The following is a 26,169-nucleotide window of genomic DNA, read 5'->3' on the forward strand; positions in this document are numbered from 1 at the left end:
GAAATATCCCTGCCATTAGGGCTGGTCGATTCGAGGCTCAGGGCGTCAGACATTCGAGGAGAAGCACATAAGAAATGTATGTATCCTTTCTCATTCAAAAAGAAATGGTGTACTTTACTGGCTTTAGAACGGTAACTACCATAATCAAATACTATTAAGAAACAGGTCTTTCTTTGCTACTGTTTTGAACAGTTGTAACTAGGACATTCTGCTATCTGTGTTGGTAAGAGAGTGAACATGAAGGAATCCTCTAACATCTCAACAACAGAGACTGAAGGTGAGCACCACAACTGTTAATACAATCATATATATATATATATATATATATATATATATATATATAAAATAATGTTCTATATATGTTCAATGTTTTATAATGTCTGTATTTCATTTGCTTATTTCCAGAAAAGAACGATAGGTAAGTTTTGAGGCTGGCATGATGCTATGGATGTTATCTTGAATTGTTAGCTGATCTTCAGCCTTCTTTTATCTCATCATGCAACAGGAAGAACAACAAAGCAACGAGTGTTGGATTCTTTGAGCTGGTAAACGTCTACTGATGCTCTGTTCCTTATTGTTGTTTCTTTGTCACTGTGAAATGAACAATGTGAAAGCGGTTTCTAAAAGGTTTCTGTGCCTGTAGTTCCGGTTTGCCTCCTGGCATGACTCGGTGATGATGGTGGTGGGGGGTCTGTGCGCCCTGGTGCACGGCGCTGCCTCCCCGCTCATGCTGCTGGTGTACGGCATGATGACTGACACCTTCGTGGCCTACGAGCTGGAGGTCCAGGAGCTGACAGACCCCAATAAGACATGCCAGAACAACAGCATATGGTGGATCAACCAATCCATATATGTGACGCCGGAGAACACCACCATGGACTGTGGGTGAGTTGAGAGCGTACATTCCTGTATTTGTTCATTCCTGTATTTGTTGTACTTTGATGCCTCTTGTGCCAGGGTGGACATCGAGACGCAGATGACCATGTTTGCATATTACTATATTGGAATTGGATTAGGTGTGCTGATCCTCAGCTATTTCCAAGTAAGGATTTCCTCTATGGACTCACTATGGACTCACAAATGAATCAAATAAAACCTAATGAACCCTCATCACACCGTTACTTGGGATCCAGATCGCTCTCTGGGTTTCTGCTGCTGCAAGACAAGTCCAGAGAATCAGGAAAACTTACTTCAGAAAAGTCATGAGAATGGAGATCGGCTGGTTTGACTGCAACTCAGTGGGGGAACTGAACACAAGGATATCTGAGTGAGTATTTACACACGTATATATACACACACACACACACACACACACACACACACACACACACACACACACACACACACAAGCAGTGTTGGGGAGTAACGGATTGTACCGACGTTAGCCTACGTATACAGAATACAAATTGTAAGTAGGCCTAACTAATCCGTTACAGTTACAATTTAAATAGTTGGTATTTAGAATACAGTTACCATTGTTTAAATCAATGGATTACATGTCGATACTTCTCTGTTTCACGAGTTTATTCACTCTCTTGCTTTCACACCAACAGCGTTTAATAGTGCGCACTAAACGAGTTTGGTCCCTTGGTTCGGTACGTTTGCGTTGGTGTGAATGCAACCACCTCACTTTGGTGCGCAAACTGCGCATATCAGCCGGCCGAGACATCCCTGAAGAGGGAGTCTCGGTTCGTTTCCAAACGAACCCTGGTGCGGTTCGCTTGAGATGTGAAAGCGAACGCATCTCGGTCCGATCCAGTTCTAAAAAGCATACGCCTCTTTGGACGTAACAGGCACCCGCTCAGCCGCGCGCATTATTGGAATTATTGTTTGATTAGCGGTAACTCCAAGATGAGCAGCACATTGTCGGACCGTCGGGTGAAAATGAGTCGTGGCTCAACTAAAGCGCTGGTTACACTTCTACAACTGCGTAATGCGCTATCCATCTGCGTAACCACGGAGACCCCTCGAGCCCTCATAGTTCTCCGTCGTGGTGCCGGATACGCAATGCAAGCGCTGCAGGCGCTGCCTAATTTTATAGAGCAAAGAGGAGACGGAATAATGTCTATTGGATATTTGGGCAGACGCCCACATAAAACGTATGCTGGGAAACACACATAAAAATGCCGATGCATTTAACACATTCAGCACCAGGATGAGGGAGAAGGAGTTCGACCGGTCCGCAGATCAATGGATATCACGCTGGATATCCATGATTGTTTACTTTCACCGGCGCTTTCACCCCCTTTTTTATTTAACGCGTTACCCAGCCCCAGACCTTTTTGTCCAATGATCTTTGCACACATGTGGGTTTGTTGTCACATTCTGGGACTGGGAAAAGGAACCGCACCAAACCAAAAAATAAACATTGTATTTTGGTCTGGATCAAAGAGAGCGAACTAAGGACTTTCCTACGCCCATCTCTCTCTCTCTCTCTCTCTCTCTCTCTCTCTCTCTCTCTCTCTCTCTCAATTCATCTGGCAGCCATATCTTTACCCTTATAGTCTTTGTTCCTCTACAGCAAAGTATATCTAGAGCACTTCCAGGGAGACTTGGGCCTAACACATTCAGCCAGTTGGAACAGAAGAACACACATTCCTACACACAGAATACGTTACATATTACATTTTTGGGCATGTATTCTGTATTCTGTAACTGGATCCATTTGAAAAGTATCCTTCCCAACACTGTATACAGGGGCGGAGTGGGGCACTAAAAGCCACTGGGAGAATTCTGACCGGCCCAGCCCAGCCCACCACCGGCCCACCACCAGCCCAGTGGCGTAGCGATCGCGATTGTTGACGGGGGGGGGGGGGGGGGGATCGCGGACGAGCACTGTTACGGTCGCGATTGTTGACGGGGGGGGGGGGGGTCGCGGACAAGCGCTGAAGTAGAATAATGATATATAACGCATAGGCCCGGCTTACACGTCTCGCGGCAGCGCACATTAAATGTGGGCTGGTCCACTTGACCTCGGTGGCCGACCGGCCGACCGGGAAAACTCCTGATCGTCCCGATGGCCACTCCGCCCCTGACTGTATACAAGGACTGGATGTCTCGTTGTGGGAATGTAAAACAACACAAGTACCCCTTTGGTTCCTCTCAGTGACATCAACAAGATCAACAACGCCATCGCTGACCAGGTGTCCATTTTCATTGAGAGGATCTCCACCTTTGTCTTCGGCTTCATGGTGGGCTTCATCGGGGGCTGGAAGTTAACGTTGGTGGTCATCGCTGTGAGCCCACTGATCGGCCTGGCTGCCGGGCTCATGGCCATGGTGAGAGAGCTTCCTTCACAATGTAACTAGACTAAACACTGAGGGATCCTAATTACAATTATACTTTACTAAACTTCCTGCGCCCCCCCTGGTGAAGGCGGTGGGCAGACTGACAGGGAGGGAGCTGGCAGCTTACGCTAAAGCCGGAGCCGTGGCCGAAGAGGTCCTCTCAGCCATCAGGACCGTGGCCGCCTTCGGAGGGGAAGACAAGGAAGTGGAAAGGTATCAAGTCCAGTCAACCTACTAACCCTAACCATGAACAGGGTTAACCCTAACCCTAACCATGGAACAGGGTTAGCCCTAACCCTAACCATGGAACAGGGTTAACCCTAACCCTAACCATGGAACAAGGCAAGGCAACTTTATTTATATAACACTTTTCATACACAAGGCAGACTCAAAGTCCTTCACATATAAACATTGTCATACAATAAAAGAAAATAATAGGTAAGTAAAAAAAGTAAAATAAATAGAGAAAATAAAGGCAAAGAAAAAAAGCATTTTAGAAAGTGCAATGTATTTAAGATCAACAGTCTCTGATACCCACGTCGGGACTCCGACCCGACCTAAAGGAACTTGGTCCTTACCCACGTCGGGACTCCGACCCGACCTTAAGGAACTTGGTCCTTACCCACGTCGGGAATCCGACCCGACCTAAAGGAACTTGGTCCTTACCCACGTCGGGACTCTAACCCGACCTAAAGGAACTTGGTCCTTGCCCATGTCGGGACTCGACCTGACCTAAAGCAACTTGGTCCTTTCTCTGGGACTCCAACCCAGATTCTAGGACTCTAACCCAGTCTCTCTGGTATCAGATCATGTATCTCTCTGGTAAAAATAGAAAATGAAGGCAATGTTAGTAATAAAATAAAAAATAGATAGAAAATAAAGGCAAAGTTAAAAAAGCATTGTAGATTTAAGATTTAGCAGAAAGCTAAAGCAAACATAAAAGTCTTCAGTCTTGTTTTAAAAGCTGTCAGAGTTGGAGCAAGTCTTAAATCCTCAGGGAGTTTATTCCAGCTATTTGTTGCATAGTAACTAAATCCTGCTTCATCATGTTTCGTGATGACTCTGGGGATAATTAACAGATTGGTCTCAGAAGATCTTAGTGGCCTAGAAGGCTTATGTAGTGGAAGCATATCAGTTAAATATTTTGGCCCTAAACCATGTAGGGATTTATAGGTTAGCAACATGATTTTAAAATCAAGTCTCTGACAGACAGGGAGCCAATGTAATGATTTAAGAATTGGTGTAATATGTTCAAATTTTTTGGTGTTTGTTAGAACTCTAGCAGCAGCATTCTGAACAAGGCAAACATGTAGTTTTTGTAAGTCTTCGGTAGACATGAGCCCTCTAAGTCTTCGTTTTTAAGGTTTTTTGTAACTGATTTTGTAACTGATTTGATGTGACTGTCGAAATGTAAATCTGAATCCATGATAACCCCTAGATTTCTGGCTTTGATTGAGGTTTTCAGGGACAGAGCGTGAAGGTGTTGGGTTACTTTAAGCCTTTCGGTTTTAGCACCAAATACAATTATCTTGGTTTTGTCCTCATTTAGTTAAAGGAAATTTTGGCACATCCAGTCTTTGACTTGCTCAATGCACTCGCACAACAGATGGGCTGAAGTAATTTGGTGATAGCGATACATAGATTTGTGTGTTATCAGCATAGCAATGATGGTCAATATTGTTATTTTGCATGATTTGCCCTAGTGGGAGCATGTAGATGTTGAATAGAGAGGGTCCTAAGATCGAACCTTGTGGGACTCCACATGTCACATTTGTTGATTCTGAAACAAAGTCGCCAATGGAAACAAAGTAGTTCCTATTTTGTAGGTAGGACCTAAACCAATTTAAGACTGTGCCTGAAAGCCCCACCCAGTTTTCTACTCTGTCCAAAAGTATTGTATGGTCTACAGTGTCGAATGCAGCACTGAGGTCTAGTTGCTTTAGTATTGAGATTTTGCCAGAGTCTGTGTTATGACAGATGTCGTTTACAACTTTAATAAGGGCGGTCTCGGTGCTGTGAAGGGGTCAAAATCCAGATTGGAAGGTGTCATAGCAGTTGCTGGAGGACAACTTTCTCAATGATTTTACTTATGAAGGGTAGATTTGATATTGGTCTGTAGTTGTTAATAATAGAGGCATCTAGGCTCTGCTTTTTAAAAAGGGTTTAATAACTGCAGTTTTTAAGGCTTTTGGGAAATTGCCTGATTGGAGAGAGTTGTTAACTATTTGCAATATGTCTATTGCTCGGCAGGCACATTTTTGTTTAAAGTGGAGACATTGATGGCGCGTCTGATGCCTTCAATTTTATCAGTATAAAATGCTGCAAACTCATTGCATTTCTGCGTGGAATGAAGGTCAGGTGGAATTTGTGCTGGGGTTTGGTGTAACTGTCTGTCAACAGTTACAAATAGGGTTTTGGCATTATTAGTATTGGTTTTAATGATATTGGAGAAAAATGTTTCTCTCGCACTTTTTAAGTCTAAATTGTAGGCACGGAGGCTCTCTTTATAGATGTCATGGTGAATATGAAGTTTTGTTTTATGCCATATGCATTCAACCTTCCTGCATTCTTATTTCTGGGATGTTACAAAAGCAGCTTTTCTTCAGGGTGCCTTTTGCTTTCCAGAAATCGTTTTAACCTTATAAGGTCTATCTATCTATGACTTTCAAAATGTTCAAATAAAATTTTTCTAAAAGATCATCAGCAGAACATGGGTTGAGAGGTGGTAGCAAGGAGATGGCCTTTTTAAAAAGTACATTAGAATGTTCATTGATATACCGTTTTTTGACAGTAATTTGATTTTGTCTGTATGTCAGGAATAAAAGATATATTAAAGAAAACACAGAAGTGGTCCAACAGTAAAGGATCAGTCACAGAGAGATCTGAAACATTGAGACCCTTTGTGATAACCAGGTCTAGAGTGTGCCCCTTACAATGAGTAGCCTCTTTAACATGTTGAGACATTTCAAATGTGTCCAAAATGGTGAAAAGTTTTTGTTGCACACTTTTGCACAATTAAAATTCAGTATGAAAATTTAAGTCACCAGTTATAACTATACAGTCAAAGTCTGTGGATGCTAGACAATAATTATGTAAAGTCATCAAAGAAATTTGCAGAGTAATTGTAATTTTATTTTTAGGACAGGGGCAATGCACAATAAAACATTAATCTTGCAAGAAAATATGCATTGTGCCAGGTTTTAGCAGATTGCTATTTTCCACCTGCAGTCCCTGGGCAGGTTGATGGTATAGTACACAAAACATAATAACAGTTCAAGTAAAATTACAATAAAATTATCAAGTTTACAGTTATTAACAGTAAATTAACAGACTCCTAGGATTTAAAACTAGGCTGCTGCCTCTCACCACACACACACACACACACACACACACACACACACACACACACACACACACACACAATTTATAGATGTGTACACTCCTGTTCTGACAGTAACCAACACTTAACAAGATGTGAGAAGGTGTGGGGACTTCTACATGAGATTATATCTGTTGGTAGAGTATTCCATTGAGTCATGGCTATACAGGGGAAGGATGACTTTCCAAATACAGTTTTGCGTTGGGGTACACTACTCGCCCCTTGTTACATATCTTGTTGTTCTTGATGACTTCTCAGAGCAGAGTGTAACATATTTTTTTTAAAGGGGAGCTACAGCATTATGAATAATTTTAAAAAGCAAGCAAACATTTGCATGCTTGATCAGGTTATCAAAGTTTAAAATGTCATATTTGTTTAGTATGTGGCAGTGATGGTAACAACATGGCTTTTTATCATGGATTTTGAGGGCACTTTTCAAGGATTCAAGCGGTTTTAGTTTTATTTGACTGAGACCAGCTTGTCATACAGTACAGGAAATGTGGTATGATCATAGCATTCAAATACATACTGGAAGCCTCCACTGTTAGTTATCTTACAGTTATCTTATCTCTTATGTATCTGAAGTTGGCTAGATTAAATTTGAGTGTGTTTCCCAGTTTTTTAACATGGTGTTTAAAGCTTAAGGTTGGGTCAAGGGTAACACCCAAATACTTAAATCTATCCACATTTTTAAATATTTGACCATTAACTGATACGTTGGGGCAGTCCTTCAGTGCATGCCTATTGGAAAAAAACATGGCTACAGTTTTTTCAATGTTTAAGGTGAGGCAAGAATTTTGTAACCAAAGAGCAACCTTTTGCATTGTTTTAGTTAGTTTCATGGCAACCTCTCTAGCACTCTTACCATGAGTATATAAGACAGTGTCATCTGCATACATTATTATGCTGACATCACCACATACAGAGGTAGGTCGGCAGGTCGTTAATATAGATGCTAAAAAGCAATGGCCCCAAGATCGATCCTTGTGGTACTCCCAGTGTGCATGCTTTAGATGTAGAAACTGTATTGTTTATACATACACACTGCTGACGGCCACTAAGGTATGATTTGATCCAGTTATGGGTGTGTAATGAGAGATTATAATTACCAAGTTTTTGAAGCAGTTTGTTATGATTGACAGTATCAAAGGCCTTACGCAGGTCTAGGAAGACTGCACCAACCACTCCTCCTTGGTCTAAGTTGGTTTTAATGTCCTCAAGGAGGTAGCAGCAGGCCGTGTCAGTGGAATGTTTTTTCTTTTTGTGATCAACATTTTTTTTATTGTTTTTCAAATGGAGGGGAGGGGGGGGGGGGGTTACAGACATATCAAAAGTCATGTTAAATTGAGGAGAGTAAAAAAGAAAAAGAAAGAAGAAAAAATATCAGGTTGGTAAGACAATACATAAAGCAACAAAAACATGTTCAGCAGGTAACACATCACATCAAAGATTGCCTAGTTGTTGTTGTCCCCAGCCCAAGAGATTATCTTGGATGAGAAAGAGTTCCAAGCTTGAACAGTCACTGGTCGTGCCTTATTAAGTCGGGCAGTTGTATGTTCAACTATGTTCAAGATTGACAATGTTGACCAGGCTATGGATCCAGAACGCTTTCATACACATATCTGGAGAAAAACAGTTTTTCAAAATTGTTTTCTTTGCAGAGGTAAACCCTGCGAATATCATTTTGAACTGAATTTGCTTTAGATTAATATCAGAATTATCATTAAGCAGACAAAAACCAGGATTAGGAACATAAAAAATATCAAGTATATCCACTAAAACTGAGTTTACATGAGACCAGAACTTAGAGATAACTGGACAATCCCAAAACATGTGTAAGAATGTTCCGGGTGAAGCAGTGTTACATATATGACAGTTGTTAGTAATTTGCAATTTCATCTGAAATCTCTTATAGGGTGTGATGTAGGCTCTGTGTATGGTTTTGAAGTGAATTAGTTGGTGAGCTAGGTTCTTAGAAGTCATACTTAGATTGCACCAAATCCTCTCCCAGTCCAAGTTTATATTCAAACTCCCCAGCTCCCTGTTCCATATGGATTCAATTGGTAAAGCCTTGGCCCTGTGTTGAATCAGTGAAAGTAAACAAAATAATGCTGAAAGTAGAAAGTAGCTGAAAGTAAACAAAATAAGAGGACGCAGGAAGAGAGAAGCGTGTTCTTAAGTCTTGTATGGAGCAAAGACCTTGAGCGTTATATAAGTCACCTAATGTATTCACAGAGATTCAAGAGATGACCAAGATGGTTGATGAAATGGTTTGTTACCGCATAATAACCTCGGGTTATGCCATAGTGGTGTGTTCTGGAATGTTTTTTCTTGAATCCAAACTGCAGAGGATGTAAAAGTGCTTTGGATTCAAGATGGTCAGTGAGTTGTTCCGCCACTGCCTTTTCCATGACCTTTGAGGCTGCTGGGAGTATACTAATGGGGCGATAGTTTCTGACCTCCTGAGCATCACCGGATTTATGGACTGGAGTAACTATAGCTGTCTTAAAAGTACTGGGAAAGATGCCTTCATTTATTGATTGATTTATTATTGAGTATGTGGGTGGCCTGTAAATAATTAGTAGGAGAACTCTGGGGGAACATTTCAATACAGCACAAAGGTATTCGAATGATGGAAAATCACCAAATAACATCTGTTTCCCCTGAAATACATTTTAAATATGGTAGCAACACCTCTTTTCCCAGATCTACATACATCAAAAAAGTTCGGAACGGTTGCACTGTTATTTTGTTCTAGCCATGTTTCAGTTAAAAAAATCATTAACTAAAAATAGATTTGTTATTAAGAGACCTTTAAGTAACATTAAGTAGACCCATCCTGATGGTATTATTGATAGGCTTTAAGGTAGATTTTGGTTTGGAGGGAATAGGTATGAGATTTGTGTGGTGAGGTTAGTAGTGTGTCTAAGTTTCCCTTTGTTTAATCTCTTAGTGGTTACAGCAGGAATGCAACCTTGGTTTCAGCAGATTATGCGAACTTCCTTCATACTGTGTCTACGGCTGAACCCTTTTTTGTCTCAGTAATAATCAGGACTACTATCAGTTCAGGGAGGGCGGGCTGGGGCACCCTGTGCTTGGGTGTTATCAGCCTGTGGCAATGACGTGGCGATGGTATCATTGACACAAATGCTAGTTTGATGCCAACATTTTTCAGTTTCTTAAATTCATCTGGAAAATCATAAAGGGAGGAGACAGTGGAGCTGGAGTTGCTGTTGTGGCTATGGGAGAGATGAGGCTGGAGGTCATCGTCGATGGGGGAGTGCTGGAGGTCATCGTCGATGTGGGAGTGCTGGAGGTCATCGTCGATGGGGGAGTGCAGAGGAGGGGCGTGGCCGTTCCTCTCCAAGCCAGCATCTGCGATGGGGGAAGGCATGGTGTCAATGGTGTTGGGCGGGCTGTTGTCTCTCTTTAAGGTCTGTGGTCTGTCTGCTATCTGTGTGTCAGATAGTGGCACAGTAGATGTGTGGGGGAGGCTGTAGTCTCACTTCTTCTCAACCTGTGCTCTGACTGTGTCCTGTGTGTCAGACCGTGGCAGGGTAGATTTGTGGGAGAGCGAGAAGAGAAGATTGTCCCCTAACAGTTTTGAGCCTAACCTGTTTGGTTGTAGGCCATCTGCTCTGAAAAGGTATTTGCGCCCCCAGAACAAGTTGAAATTGTCAATAAAGCCCCTTCCTCTTTCATTGCAGACTCTGGAAAGCCATGTATTGAGTGCAAGTAGACAACTGAATCTGTTTATTCCCCTGTCAACTGCTGGTATGGGTCCACTGATGAATGACCTAATGTGTAATTTGTCCAGTATGTCCAATAGTTCAGTGAAATCCCTCTTCAGAAGTTCTGACAGTTCTTTTCGAATATCATTAAGTCCTGCATGCACAATAACCTGTGAGATTTTGGGGTTTTCCAATATAATTGTGGCTAGTTTCTGGTTGACATCACTAACCATCACATCTGGGAAGTAGCATGTTTTGATCTTCTTACTGGTTATATCCTTTATGGTTGAGTCTCCTACAATCAGAGTCTGGTTCATCTGCTTTCTGTGGGATGGGCCCTTGTTGGCTTGAGGTGGCGGTGGCAGACGCATGCACAGCTTGCCTGCGTGGCGACTGGTTCTTGTTCCGTCTCTGTCCGCACCGTCCGTCCGGATGCATCTCGGGGCTCAGGGGTGCACGGGTGGCAGACGCATGCGCAGCTGGCCTCTCTTGCGACAGGGTCATGGTCGGTCTCTGTCCGCACCGTCCGTCTGGACGCATCTCGGGGCTCAGGGGTGCATGGGTGGCAGGCGCGTCCATGGACTCTTGAAGTGGCAGGAACCGGTTCTTCAGCAGCAGGGTTAACTTCAGCGATTGGCTAATCTGGCCGATACATGCTACTTTAGCTTTGGGAAGCTTAGCATTTGGCGTCGAGTGAATTTGTTGATTCACTTTGGTATGTTGTTTGGGCTTAGCGCCGACTCTGTGCCAGTGAGAGGCAGCTGGAACTGTCTCTCTCTTGTCCAGCTTCGGGAAGGATACAGTGTAGCTTTGATCATCTTCTTGTCTATTTGTCTGAGCTAGCCCAGCAAACTCACCCATCGGCACTGTATCCTGGAGGAGTCCTTTGCATTTTTCTAATGCTGCTAGCCTCGTTTCAAATAAAGCCACTGTCTGTTGCAGTTTGGTGCAGTCTGTGCATTTCCTGGTCTCCATGCCTGAGACATCCGAGTAGAGGCATGTTGGCGATAGGAAAGTCCAAGGCTTTTGTTGCGGTCTGATCCGGTAGTCATAAAAAGTGCCAAAATGTATTGTTGAATCGAGCGATGGAGGTTGACAGAAACAAACTATATATTATTAAGTATTATGATCATGAAATAAAATAAAATAAAGTAGACCTGAACAAAGAATTAAGTCGTTTTTGCCACTGCCTAGCGGAGCTTCGGGAAACATGACCTCTCTCTCTACTGCCTCTTATCTCTTAACAGGGTTAACCCTAACCCTAACCATGGAACAGGGTTAACCCTAACCCTAACCATGCAACAGGGTTAACCCTAACCATAGAACCATAGAGGGTTAACCCTAACCCAACACAGACCAGGGTTAACCCTAACCCAACACAAAGGATTCTTAACCCTAATACTCCAGGGCAGGTTAGATATGGTCATATTTGGTAATATGGTATGATATATAGTGTTAGCATAAAAAACAAAACAAAAATGTGTGTGTGTGTGTGTGTGTGTGTGTGTAGGTATGACCGGAGGCTGGAGGAGGCTCAGAGCTGGGGCGTGAGGAAGGGCAGCATCATGGGGCTTTTCCAGGGCTACCTGTGGTGCATCGTCTTCCTCTGCTACGCCTTGGCCTTCTGGTACGGATCCCAGCTGGTCATCGAGACCAAGGAGCTGTCTCCTGGTACTCTCATCCAGGTAAACATGTTAGCCCTCTAGATAACCCTAAGCCAGTAGGTTAGATGAGGGTTAAGGTTAAGGTTAGCTCTAAAGATTAGAGTTAACGCTAGCCCTAAAGATAACCCTTAGCCAGTAGGTCAGTACCCTCCAGCTCCTCTTCAGGGTCCCTAGCCACTCTTAGGCCAGCGGAGAGATACATGTCCTTTATGAGAGATACATGTCCTGTATGAGAGATACATGTCCTTTATGAGAGATACATGTCCTGTATAAGAGATACATGTCCTTTATGAGAGATACATGTCCTTTATGAGAGATACATGTCCTTTATGAGAGATACATGTCCTGTATAAGAGATACATGTCCTTTATGAGAGATACATGTCCTTTATGAGAGATACATGTCCTTTTTGAGAGATACATGTCCTTTAGATGTGGAATCAAACTGACTCGATCTGTATGAGGGGTTTGGGCGCTACGATGGAAGAGTTCAGTAGAGCTTACTCTATGAATGATGACTATGGGGGGGGGGGGGGTGTGGGGGGTTGTATGAGTGATGACTATGTGGGGGTCCCCTGCAGGTGTTTTTCGGGGTGTTGATGGCAGCCATGAACCTGGGTCAGGCCTCGCCCTGCCTGGAGGCCTTTGCGTGTGGGCGTGCTGCAGCCAGCACCATATTTGCAACGATAGACCGGGTAAAACCTTCTCTCTCCTCGTCAATGATTGAGTTTAATCAAAGCCATTTTCATTTTAATAATAATAATAATATATACATTGTTTTTGTGAATTCAATCTTGTTAAACAGGCTGTTCCCGTGGTTACTTTCACAGGAACCGGAAATTGACTGTTTCTCAGAGGAGGGTCATAAGCTGGACAGAGTCACTGGTGACATCGAGTTCCATGATGTCAGCTTTCAGTACCCATCTCGACCGGATGTCACGGTAACTCTATGATGGCATAACTCGCTTTAGCTTTTGCTGCCATGGGCTTTATCAGGCTTGGCGTACACACGCGTACACTTAATAACTTGTACATATTTGGACTCAATTCACCATCAGGGTTGACGTCCTGACGCCCACTCAGGGAAATAATATACATATATATTATACATACCAATAGAGTATTAGACATATATTATACATATTATGTCTAATACTCACTGCGGTCATAAAAGAGTAGGGGATTCCCCGGTGTCCTGGCTAAAACTGCCCAACCAGGCTCATTCAATCTGCCCCCTATTCATCCCGCTGTATAATTAGCTGATTCATTAATTCCCTCACTCTCCACCTCAAGCTGGTGTGTGGTGAGCGTTCTGGTGCTGATTGGCTGCCGTGGATCACCCAAGTGGGTGCTACACATTGATGGTGGTTAGTGAGGTCCCCCCTTCACTGGAAAGCGTCTTTGGGTGTCCAGAAAAGCGCTATATAAATTCAATGATTCTTCTTTCTTTTCTTATACCAACCAGCACACAGGTTCGTTCACCAATAAAATAAAATAAAGTGTTTCCAATATCACGTTTACATTGAGGGGGTTATCCTAAAATGCTTAATGTGAAAACAGCTTAATGAGGCTTTTTTTTTTTACTGAGCTTAAAGGTGCAATCACACCAGGTGTGGTGTGATTAGCCATTACAAGCCGTTTTGGAAATCTGCCCCTTACGCCTCTTGCACACTACCTCCGTCAACAGACACATCGGGTGCCCTCGAAATGCATTGTGGGTCCGTCCGTCAGTCGGCTCCGTGGCCTGCGTCAAAAGTTGAGAAATGTTCAACTTTTCGGGAAGCGACGGGTCCGTCGGCCAATCAGTTATGCAAATACACTAGTGGGCCGCTACTTGGACTCTGTCCAATGAAATGGTCTTTGTGATACAACCCACCGTGGAAATGTCAAAAAGCCGGCTGGCAGCGGGGGATTTAAGAATGGATTTAAGAATTGGGCGATTACTGTGGTACACGTACAAGGGCAACACTGTCCTTGTGACTATGGGATTCATTTAGCAATAACAACAAGCAGGAAGACGCAGGAAAAAGCCGGCTTTATAACGCCTGGTGCAAGGAGAACGCAAGGAGAGTGTTGCCCCTGTTGCAGGCTGAGTCCACAAAGACTCCCCCATACGTCAGACATGCCCTCGCCCATCCGTCGACGGACGGAGGTAGTGTGCAAGAGGCGTTATGACTTCATAAGGGGCAGAAAGTGGACATGGCCACCTAGGTGTGTGTTGGATAGATCAGTCTATCAGCCTACCCAGTGGACTGTAGCAAACATTGCTCATCTATCCATCACACATCTAGGTGGACACGCACACCTGTGATGTCTTAAGGGGCTGATTTCCAAAACGGCTTGTAACGGCTAATCACATCACACCTGGTGGCATGTCATGGCACCTTTAATGTGGCTAAATTACCTTAAAGAAAGTCTGTCTCTGTACTGTCTAACCCCTACCTGCTCCTTAATGACCTGTCTCTGTAATCTCTAACCCATACCTGCTCCTTAATGTCATGGTACTTAAATTAATTTAGTACTTTGGATAAAAGCGCCTGCTAAATGAACAAATAGTTCCATGTAGATAGTACTTTATTGTTACACTTTGGGAGTGAGGTTTCCTTAATTGTGTCTTTCCAGATTCTAGACCGTCTGAACATGGTCATTAAAGCGGGGCAGAACACTGCCTTCGTTGGCCCTAGTGGCTCTGGGAAGAGCACCACTGTCCAGCTCATCCAACGCTTCTACAACCCCAAGGAAGGGAAGGTCAGAGTTTGGCCAATACAAGTTAAAGCCTCCAATACATAACAAACGACTGCTATGCCTTCGGCTCTGGGCCCCGTTTCCCGATAACGATGGATCCATGCTCGTACGATCCATCGTACGATGGATCTCACGATGCATCGTTCATTTTAGGGGAGCGTTTCCTGAAACTCATCTTAACATGAACGCGCGTGCTCTGCTCTTACGACGTCGTAGGATTGTAGCTGTCTACTGACACGGTGCTGAAATGGGCTCCGTATGAGGGGGAGACGCAGGAATGTTGTTGGATTAAACGATATTTTGTGGCAGCAAAAAAATATCTCCCCATCAAGGCCAACAGCAGAGTAGCCTACGAAAAGAATAGACTAATATGAATGCTACAAATATTAAAACACAATTGACTTGGTCTAGGCCGACATATGCTATATCAGTCCTAATCCCGAACGCACCGTGCGTACATTGTTTCACGGCATTTTCTCCCCTGAAATAATTCCATATTACAAAAATAAAAAATAGCATGTGTCTTTGTGACAACTAGGCCTATAGCATTTATTTAAATGTGCTGATTTCTGAAACATGATTTGCGCCGCAAAGAGGGCAGGCTTTCTCTTATTCCTGCATTCCATTTTCATTCATTCATTCAGTGATTGGCGCGCCGCGCACTCTCTAGAAACTTTGGTGTCAACGTTAAAAATGCAATGTTCCATTTATTCATTATCATTCAAACGCAGAGGCATTGACACGGCTATTGCTGTTGCTGGTCTAGATCGATTCCTGCCCATATTGTTGAGCAGGGGTATGATGGTGCGGGCAATGTAAGCGGGAAAGGCACGCAGCAGCAGTCTACGTTCACTGCAGAAACCACGCTCTCAACTTGGCGATTGTGCACTCCACTAAGGTCCACTAAGGTCAGGGATGTTCGTAACTGTCTAGACACGGTCCAATAAATAGTGAACTTCATCACAGCCTCACCGACGCGCCTACAGTGCTTTATGGCAAACAATCGCAACAAAAATCGCCTGCAGAAATTATCCGACACCCGCTGGTCTCAGCATGATTCATGTAGGTTACAGTATGTCTTCTGTCATTGATCAATATGAGGACATTTTAACCACAATGGTTGAATTAGAATCAGAGGGAGACAGCAAGTGCCGCTCGCAAGCGACCTCCCACACGAGCAACGGAATCATTTGATTTTATTCCTTGTGATAGGGTTGCCTTGTGACGTGGCGTTTGATCGCCTACATTTCGACTGCGCATGGATTTTTGGAATTTTAAATTGCTGCAATAAGTTATATTTGTGTTGACTTCTAACATGTCTCTGTCTTTGCTGTTTAAATCTAACAGTAGTCTACGAGTAATATATATGCGGGAACCACTGTTTTTGGGGTATTGCGAAATTGCGCCAGCTGGACATTCAGTGGTATTGGATGACGTGTTTTAATAAAACACATCCAATACACGGAATGTCCAGCTGGTGACTCCACTGAGGCTATAGTAACGATGCATCCTAGTGCTTAACGAGTACCCCTGTAGTCGTCGTTAGCTACGACGGTTTTAACGACGTCGTTACTTAACGATGCTTTCGGGAAACGGTCCGAAAATTCTGCGATGATCGTACGACGGTTTTAACGACGTCGTTAGGCTAACGATGCTTTCGGAAACGGGGCCCTGGTCTCCAAAATGGCACACAGTAAGCCACAACACCTCTAAAGGCACCTGGTCTTCTTATAACCTCATTGGTTATATTATTCATTTGATTAGTAATATAACTTATATTTATATAAGTTATTTATATCAAATATATAACTATATTTGATCTGCTGTTGTTGTCTTGGGTCCCTTTTTTAATAATTAATAATCATTTTGCACAAAAGCACTGTTTGAATAAAGTTTGATTCATGATACAAAAAACACGAGGCCAACATAGGACTGATGTGATGTCAGGTGACTCTGGACGGCCATGACGTCCGTGGGCTGAACATCCAGTGGCTTCGTTCGCTGATCGGCGTGGTGGAGCAGGAGCCCACGTTGTTCGCTACCACCATCGCTGAGAACATCCGCTTGGGCCGGCCAGAGGTCTCCATGGAAGACATCACCGCTGCAGCCAGAGAGGCCAACGCCTACGACTTCATCATGGGCCTGCCACAGGTACAAGGTCACCATGGGAATCTACTCACTCAGATTAGATGAGACAGCTGAAACTGAATATCTGAAATCCGTCTAATACAGTCTAGTTGTTAGCAGGATATTCCAGTGGTTAGTCTAGTGGTTAGACTAGTGGTTGGTCTAGTGGTTAGTCTAGTGGTCAGCAGGATAGTCTAGTGGTTAGTCTATTGGCTAGTCTAGTGGTTAGTCTAGTGGTTAGCAGGATAGTCTATTGGTTAGTCTAGTGGTTAGACTAGTGGTTAGTCTAGTGGTTAGCAGGATAGTCCAGTGGTTAGTCTCGTGGTTAGACTAGTGGTTAGCAGGATAGTCCAGTGGTTAGTCTCGTGGTTAGACTAGTGGTTAGCAGGATAGTCCAGTGGTTAGTCTCGTGGTTAGCAGGATAGTCTAGTGGTTAGTCTAGTGGTTAGACTAGTGGTTAGCAGGGCAGGGTTTGGGTTTAGGTTCAGGGTTTGGGTTTAGGTTCAGGGTTTGGGTTTAGGTTCAGGGCTTGGGTTTAGGTTCAGGGTTTGGGTTAAAGCGTCCTTGAGATAGACGCTAATCCCTTTACTTCATGGTTTACTTTTGACATTAACATTATTATTTACCTCAACATTATCAATACATTATTATTTAAACGTTGTATTTCAGAACTTCGACACCCTGGTTGGGGAAGGGGGGGGTCAGATGAGCGGGGGGCAGAAGCAGAGGATCGCCATCGCCCGGGCGCTGGTCCGGAAGCCCCGCATCCTGCTGCTGGACATGGCCACCTCCGCCCTGGACAACCACAGCGAGGCGGTGGTCCAGAAGGCCCTCGATACGGTCAGTAGGGTACACACGGTCAGGACCCCCTACCGTATGGCAGTAGGGTACACACAGTCAGGACCCCCTACCGTATGGCAGTAGGGTACACACAGTCAGGAACCCCTACTGTAGGGCAGTAGGGTACACACAGTCAGGACCCCCTACCGTAGGGCAGTAGGATACACACAGTCAGGACCCCCTACTGTAGGGCAGTAGGGTACACACAGTCAGGACCCCCTACCGTAGGGCAGTAGGGTACACACAGTCAGGACCCCCTACCGTAGGGCAGTAGGGTACACACAGTCAGGACCCCCTACCGTAGGACAGTAGGGTACACACAGTCAGGACCCCCTACCTTAGGGCAGTAGGGTACATCTACTATGGAAGAGTCCCAGAGAACATGAGCTCTGCTGTCCACAGGCGCGTCGTGGACGCACCACCATCTCCATCGCCCACCGCCTGTCTACTGTCAGGAGCGCAGACGTCATCGTTGGGTTCGAGCACGGCCGAGCGGTGGAGCGCGGGACCCACAGCCAGCTCCTGGAGAGACAGGGGGTCTACTTCACCCTGGTCACCCTGCAGGACCAGGGGCCCGACGCAGCCCCACACAAAACACCTGCTGGTAGGCAAGGTGGACGGCAGGACAGGGGAGAGATAAATCTGGGTTCAAACCCAGTGTCCTCAGTATCAACCTGTAGGCCGAGTATGGAGATGAACCCAGCTTATTAATATATAGATTTATTTCAACACTCTTCAGATAAATTCATGTCATCTGTCATCCATTGTTATGACTAAATAGTAAATATAAATAGAATGAAGAGGACACACAATTATTTATTTTGTGTGTTTGAAAGGGTCTTCTTCTTTTTATGTGCCTTTTCTAGAATCGATTGAGACGGGATTTGATTCTAGGGAAAGGGGATTTAGCCGTGGAAGTTATAATTCCAGTTTAAGGTATTTTTCCATTATCACTCATCCCCAGTCACATAAGCAAGTGTCTCATGGAATTATGGAAATGATGAATACTACTATCATTAATATACTTCCCTCAGGAGCTCCCTTCGTCTTCGATCTCATACCCAGTTGTCAAACAACTCCATCCCTGATGTGATCAGTGGCGGCCTCCAGGTCCAGCCCCGTGGTCAGAGGCCAGATGAGGAGGTCAAGTACCAAACCCTCAGACGGTCTCAACCTCAGCTTTACTTCAGGGGCAGGTTTCTGATCCCAGCCCAAAGGTTTTCTGTTTGATCCCTTATGTCTGCAGTCCCTGGGCCAGACGACCCCTGACCCCTAACTGCTCCTTAATGCCCCTTTAATGCATTCTCCTCTACTCTGTGAGCAGAGCGGTGAGGACGCTCCAGGGCAGCGTGCGGAGCCGGCCCCCGTGCTGCGGGTCCTCAGGTACAACCGTCCCGAGTGGCCCTACATGCTGCTGGGGTCCCTGGGGGCCGCGGTCAACGGCTCCGTCAACCCCATCTACGCTATTCTCTTCAGTCAGATCCTCGGGGTCAGCATCGTGTATTTAAATCATTTGTACCTTCTGGCATAGCTACGAGGGCTAGCATAGGACCCCAGCAACTCTACGAGGGTTAGCATACGACCGCTACGAGGGCTAGCATAGGACCCCAGCAACTCTACGAGGGTTAGCATACGACCGCTACGAGGGCTAGCGTAGGACCCCAGCAACTCTACGAGGGTTAGCATACGACCGCTACAAGGGCTAGCATAGGACCCCAGCAACTCTACGAGGGTTAGCATACGACCGCTACGAGGGCTAGCGTAGGACCCCAGCAACTCTACGAGGGTTAGCATACGACCGCTACGAGGGCTAGCATAGGGTCACTGTGAGGGTATGCATTGGACCACAAGGTTGCTACGAGGGTTAGCACAGGACCTCATGGTCGCTACAAGGGCTAGCATAGAACCAAAGGGTCACTAGAAGGGTTCACTTAGGGCTGCTAGTTTCCTACAAGGCAGGGTTGCCAACTCTCACACATCTGGTGTGACACTCACACTTTCAGCATCAATCTCACGCTCTCACGCACACGCAAGAAATATCACGGCAAAAAAAAGTTTCTGTTGATGACTTGACTAGACTAGACCACACCACGCTGTGGTGTGGTCTAGTCTAGTGGTCTACTCCTGAAGCCATAGTTAATGGCTTCAGGAGTTTAAGACATCTCCCTACAACATTCTCACTACAGTATTCTCTGATCGGTGATTCCAGTTGATCCACCCCCCCCCCGCCAACAACTCCGCCTGCCAGCACCCTAAAAAATAACACTGCAAAAATAACTCCCCATGCGCCTGCTATAATGTAAGCATTATAAGATTTTACAGAGTCTCACCCAAAAACCCAAAGTTGGCAACCCTGACAAGGGTTAGCATAGGACTGCAGGTTTGTTTAGGGGGTTAGCGTAGGACCATAACCGCTAACAGTTTAACAGTAAAGGTTATGGTAACTGTTTCCTTTTCAATTTCCGTTTTGTTAATAATTTGTACGTTAACACAGGGTCACCAGTTAACATAATAAATCACACAGCACAGGACCGGAGATGGTTGTGGTATTTACAATGGTATTTACAATATGGTAGTTAAGTTTATGGTACATGGATTAGTAGTAGTAGTACAGCTTTTTACAATAGTATAGTAGTAAAAGGTACATTTGGTAAATCCCTTAACAATCAAAACAAACAACAAACAAGAAACAAGAGCAAAGAAAACACTAGGTCTTATCCCAGTTGCATCAACTACCTCTCTTTATTTTGCAGACGTTCGCCATACGAGACCTGAACGAACAACGGGAGCAGATCGATGGAATATGCATCCTGTTCTGCATTGTGGCATTAGTCAGCTTCTTCTCCCAGTTTTTACAGGTTAGCCCAACTGTCATTAAGTCTACTATACTAACAACAGAATAACATCAAATGGAATATATATATATTCCAGATGCACACACAAATGACCCAACGCACATATCTCTCGCTTCTGGTTGAGTATGCCACACCGATATGCCTGCATTCAGCTTTAGACTCAATGTGGACTGTACCAGTCCAACCCATGTACCATCAAACACCTGGAATGGAAATGTACATCAACTCACCTAAAAGCCAATGATTGGCTAACCTAATGTTTCCAAATGTCACCACATGGTGTGTGGGTGGTTAGGGTTAAGGTAAGGATTATCCCTAACCTTAACCTCCACACACCTTACCCTAACCCTAACCCATGGTGTGTGGAGGTTAGGGTTAGGGCTAACCCTAACCTCCACACACCTTACCCTAACCCTAACCCATGGTGTGTGGAGGTTAGGGTTAGGGCTAACCCTAACCCTAACCCTCCAGGGGTACGCCTTCGCTAAGTCCGGGGAGCTCCTGACCCGGCGCCTGAGGAGGGCTGGGTTCCAGGCCATGCTGCGGCAGGAGGTAGGCTGGTTCGATGACCCCAGCAACAGCCCTGGAGCCCTGACCACCCGGCTGGCCACGGACGCCTCCATGGTGCAGGGGGTGAGCTGCTGCCGTTCACTCATTAGTTCCAACACATTGATAAACATGGAGTATTTCTGGCTGCATAGTTACTCCCTATTCTAGAATCATGCTACTTGGATTCATTCTGTAGCAGTTTTATGTTTTCACTGTGAGCTTGTTGAATAATGAAGTTCAAATACAGAGATTAAAGAGGATTATCCCACCACAATTCTCGCTTGTGTTGCAAAGGTTTTCCACTTCTTAGAGTATTGAAAGCCTGATATATGTTTTTTTTAATAAAGACATTGGTAGAATAGTCCATAAAATCCAGATCAAAATGTTCTGAAGCCTTCTCCCTACTGACCGATGCATGTATCAAAACATAAACCACTTCTGTGTTTTTTAGATTCAGATACCAGTACTACTTGTGTACACATATCAAAGGTACACTTTTACATAAAGTTTGCAATGTTAGACATGCGAAATGTTGATGGTTTTTGTTTCTGCAGGCAACAGGATCTCAGATTGGCATGATTGTGAATTCTTTGACCAACATCGGGGCGTCCTTCATCATCGCCTTCTACTTCAGCTGGAAGCTGACCTTAGTGGTCATGTGCTTCCTGCCTCTCATCGGCCTCTCTGGGGTCTTCCAGGCCAAGATGTTGACCGGCTTCGCAAACGAGGACAAGAACGCAATGGAGGCTGCGGGTCAGGTGGGCAAGGCTTGACACACACCTCATGTGATGTTAATATGTATCATGATGCATGTATATTTATCACGATATAGGAATATAAATCATGTGATATGAATATCTATCATGATATATTAGTGTTTATTACACGGCTCCTCTCAATGCTGTGGAATGCTCCGTTCACATGGGCCTTCCCGACTTCCGGTGGTGAATTATTTTTCAATAATGGCCGTTGCTTAGTAATGACCGCTGTCAATATGACTTTGGCATGATGTATGAGTGTATATATCAAGATATATGAGTGTATACTGTATATATTGGTATACAAGTGTATATATCATTACATTCACAATTAGGGCATTTAGCTGACACATTTATCTAAAGCTTACAATAAGTACATTTGTCAGAAGAAGGTGAAACAGTATTATTGCTGTCGGTACATATCATGATGTATGAGTGTATATGTCATGATATAGGAGTATATATTTCGGGATGTGGTATTCCATGGTATATTCTTACAACAGGATATAGTTAATCAAGCAGCATGTGAATAAAACGGCCATCAAGGTGTCCGGCGAGGCGCTGTCCAACATCCGGACCATCGCCGGCTTGTCTCGGGAAAGCACCTTCGTAGCGTCGTATGAGCAGCAGCTGGAGGCGCCGTACCGCTCCGCCCTCAGGAAGGCCAACGTCTACGGCGTGTGCTTCGGCTTCGCCCAGTGTGTCATCTTCATGGCCTACGCTGCGTCCTTCAGATACGGGGGCCATCTGGTGACCGCTGAAGGCCTTCACTACATCGTGGTGTTCAGGTCGGTGTTGAATACAGATAGCGTCATTTTGAAGTTGAAGCAGACCACCGTGTAGCGCTCAGCCCTCTCTTCTCCGTGCAGGGTGATTTCAGCCGTGGTGATCAGCGGCACCGCCCTGGGAAAGGCTTCCTCCTTCACTCCAGATTACGCCAAAGCTAAGATAGCCGCTGGCCAGTTTTTCAAGCTACTCGACCGGGTTCCCACCATAAGCATCAGCCCCTCCCACGGGGAGAAGTGGGTAGGTGACCCTCAACAATCAAAAGCATGTGACTTAAGCCTGTCAACATTGAAACGTCATTCGCTATTGGCTTACACCCGTCTCCCATATCTAGGACAACTTTAAAGGGGAGGTGGAGTTCCGAGGCTGTAAGTTCACCTATCCCACCCGGCCAGATGTCCAGGTCCTGAACGGACTGGTGGTGTCCGTTAAGCCCGGGCAGACTCTGGCCTTTGTGGGCAGCAGTGGCTGTGGGAAAAGCACAAGCGTCCAGCTGCTGGAGAGGTTCTATGACCCAAACGAAGGCCAAGTGGTTTGTTGACTCGTACTTCAAGAAATAATTTCTAATTTCAAGAAATAATTTCTAATAATTTCTGATTTTGATTGTGTTCAGCCTCAACCTCGCTTTAGATGAATGACTAAAGCGAGGCTGATTTGGTAAATGAGTAAACTTATAAACACAAACATTATTATAGTATGAACACAGATTGAATTTCCAGTTGATAGATGGTCGGCCGTCCCAGAGGGTCAATGTGCCGTTTCTCAGAGCCCAGATGGGCGTGGTGTCCCAGGAGCCCGTGTTGTTTGACTGCAGCATAGCGGAGAACATCCAGTATGGAGATAACCTGCGCAAAGCTAGCATGGAAGAGATCGTCCACGCTTCAAAGAAAGCGTTTCTCCATGACTTTGTGATGACTCTTCCAGATGTAAGTCACCGATTTCCAAACAACGCACACATACATCCATCTCTATGACTTCCCGTCCTGTCAAGAGAATACACTCTCAGCCCAAACCGATGTCTGCTGTTTCTAATGACATCTCAAATGGTCTCACCCTGAATGGGCAGAAATATGAGACTCAGGTGGGTGCGCAGGGATCCCAGCTCTCCAGAGGACAGAAGCAGCGCATCGCCATCGCCAGAGCCATCCTCAGGAACCCAAAGATCCTCCTACTGGATGAGGCCACATCTGCTCTGGACACAGAGAGCGAGAAGGTACCCAGGCTTGCTTCACCGGTTAAGAGGTTTAATCTGCTGGAGGTTCGCTTCTAGAGTTGTAAAAGAGAGAGCAGAAGAGAGCAGGTATTTGAAGCTTATTAAACCAAATAAAAGGCCCCTCCCTCTCTCCCCCCACCCTCCATACATATCTCCGCTATTCATGCACATGTGATTGATAGGCAAGATGGATTACCTGAACCAATCAGAGAAGAGATGCCCTGATTGGTCAGAAATTACCTGTGTGTGGTCTTAAAATCAAAACGGTCTCATCCAGAGGTGGCACAGTCCACCAGCACCGGCCATTCTCCCATCTCACTCACTGGTAGCCCACAGGTGGCTAGGCCATTGCTAACTAATTATACCCAAACAATAGCTGTTCAGTCGTACCTGCTCCTTTAATAATACTAGTGTGTGTGTGTATGTATGCTTTCATCGCTACAAAACTGTCACGGCCATCTGTACGCTGACGACACAGCACTGTATTGTATTTCGTATTCAGTGCACCAATCTATGGATAGCATCTGGATAGATGATAAACTCACTTTTAAATTTCACATAAAAAATCTTGAATGTCGATTGCGACAAAAAATTGGCTATTTTTATAGGAACAAAACCACCTTCCCTTTATTTAGTAGGAAAAGGATTATTGAGGCAGTTTTCATGTCTGTCCTTGATTACGGTGATGTGGTTTACTGGCATGCATCACATTCATGTCTTAAACTGGATTCGGTTTTTCACTCTGCTTTAAGGTTCATCACAGGAGATGCCTATGGCACACACCATTGTCTCTTATATGGAAAGGTTGGGTGGTCCTCTCTTAAAGAAAGACGTGACGCACATTGGAACATTTTTATTTATAAAGCCCTGTCCCAGAAGCTTCCCCATTATTTGACATTATGCTGCAAATTTCAGATGGTCTTTTTCAGTCCCACTCCACTGACATGCTTATGCTTCATGTTCCTCAAGTCAGGTCTGAGCTTGGAAAGACAGCTTTTAGCTTCAGTGTCCCTGACTCCTGGAACAAATTACAGCAACAAATTAAAATGAATACCTTCATATCCTTTACCAAATTTAGACATATTATCTTAAATCTGCCAAACTCTACCTGTAACTGTTTTAATTAATCACTTATTTAATTTTAATTCCAGCCATTCCACATCTCTGTGTAAATGTTTAAATTGTTTTTTTTGTTTTTTTCTCTTTATCAGTTGTTATTTGATGTATTTGCATTGTATATTGTGTATGTATTGTTGTTTTTGCTTTGCATTTGTTTGACTCGACATCATTGCAAATGAGGGTCACCCCTCAATTGATCTTTCGAGTATAAATAAAGGTTGAACGAAATAATTAAAATTAAAATACAGTATATATATGTATACAGGTGTATATATATATAGCTTTTAGATATAATAGCTCTTACATCTTACTTACAACATCTTTCAAGTATTCCTACAAGTAGCATGTGATGTAATGTATGTTGCTGCATTAAAGCATCATTACATAATGTGGTCTACCTACCACATCAGGTTAGACGATTAATCATAACAAGCTGTGGTCTCTCAGACTGTGCAGGATGCTTTGGACCAGGCTAGGAGAGGCCGGACATGCCTGGTCATCGCCCACAGACTGTCCACCATCCAGGCTGCTGACATCATCGCCGTCATGGCCCAGGGCGTGATCATAGAGAAGGGCACCCATGATGACCTCATGTCCAGGAAGGGGGCGTATTACAGTCTGGTCACCACCGGAGCTCCAATCAGCTAGTTGCAGGTGGCTAACCCTAACCTGACACATGGTAGAGTGGCTATAGCCTCGTCACATTCTAACTTGAAATGTCAATGTTTACTATATGTGTCACAGATCTCTCTTTAATTTTTTATTTACTGCTAATGAAGACATTTATATATAAAGTATAGAAACAAAATTATCAAAGAAGGCTCTGTTTCAATTCATTATTCTCTTGTATTTCAGTGTTTTTAGTGTTTTTATTTTCTTGGTTGTGTACAGTGTGTTATCTGGTTGAGGACTTAATGAACTAATGTCCACTGAGCCTGATCGGGTCTGGAGACAAACTGAGTGTAAACGTGATTTATTACAAGGCCTGCAGGTCCACTGGTAGCCTAGCAACCCACACAAACATGCATGTGTGTGTGCATTTGCATACATTGCACACACACACCTAGACAGTGGTTTGAAAGATAACTGCATATTATGTGAAGTTAACTATGTTTAT

General features: G+C 44.4%; 1 protein-coding gene across 1 annotated transcript; it reads left to right on the forward strand.

The window, feature by feature from the left end:
- Positions 1-104: 104 nt before the first annotated feature.
- Positions 105-25,705, forward strand: abcb11a (ATP-binding cassette, sub-family B (MDR/TAP), member 11a; the record flags this gene model as incomplete). The annotated part of the gene is made up of 25 exons (XM_084478236.1): positions 105-131; positions 644-885; positions 958-1,042; positions 1,134-1,267; positions 3,107-3,278; positions 3,376-3,500; positions 11,908-12,082; positions 12,642-12,755; positions 12,891-13,001; positions 14,683-14,808; positions 16,753-16,956; positions 17,602-17,772; positions 18,175-18,376; positions 18,639-18,708; positions 18,807-18,915; positions 19,097-19,261; positions 20,526-20,630; positions 21,099-21,260; positions 21,731-21,934; positions 22,481-22,722; positions 22,804-22,960; positions 23,055-23,252; positions 23,440-23,646; positions 23,787-23,933; positions 25,500-25,705. 25 exons carry the CDS (start codon positions 105-107, stop codon positions 25,698-25,700), a joined length of 3,855 nt encoding a protein of 1,284 aa, XP_084334362.1. The 3' UTR covers positions 25,701-25,705.
- Positions 25,706-26,169: the final 464 nt, after the last annotated feature.

The sequence above is a fragment of the Micromesistius poutassou genome (genome assembly GCF_964030765.1).
Source record: "Micromesistius poutassou genome assembly, chromosome: 14".
NCBI classification, from domain to species: Eukaryota; Metazoa; Chordata; class Actinopteri; order Gadiformes; family Gadidae; genus Micromesistius; species Micromesistius poutassou.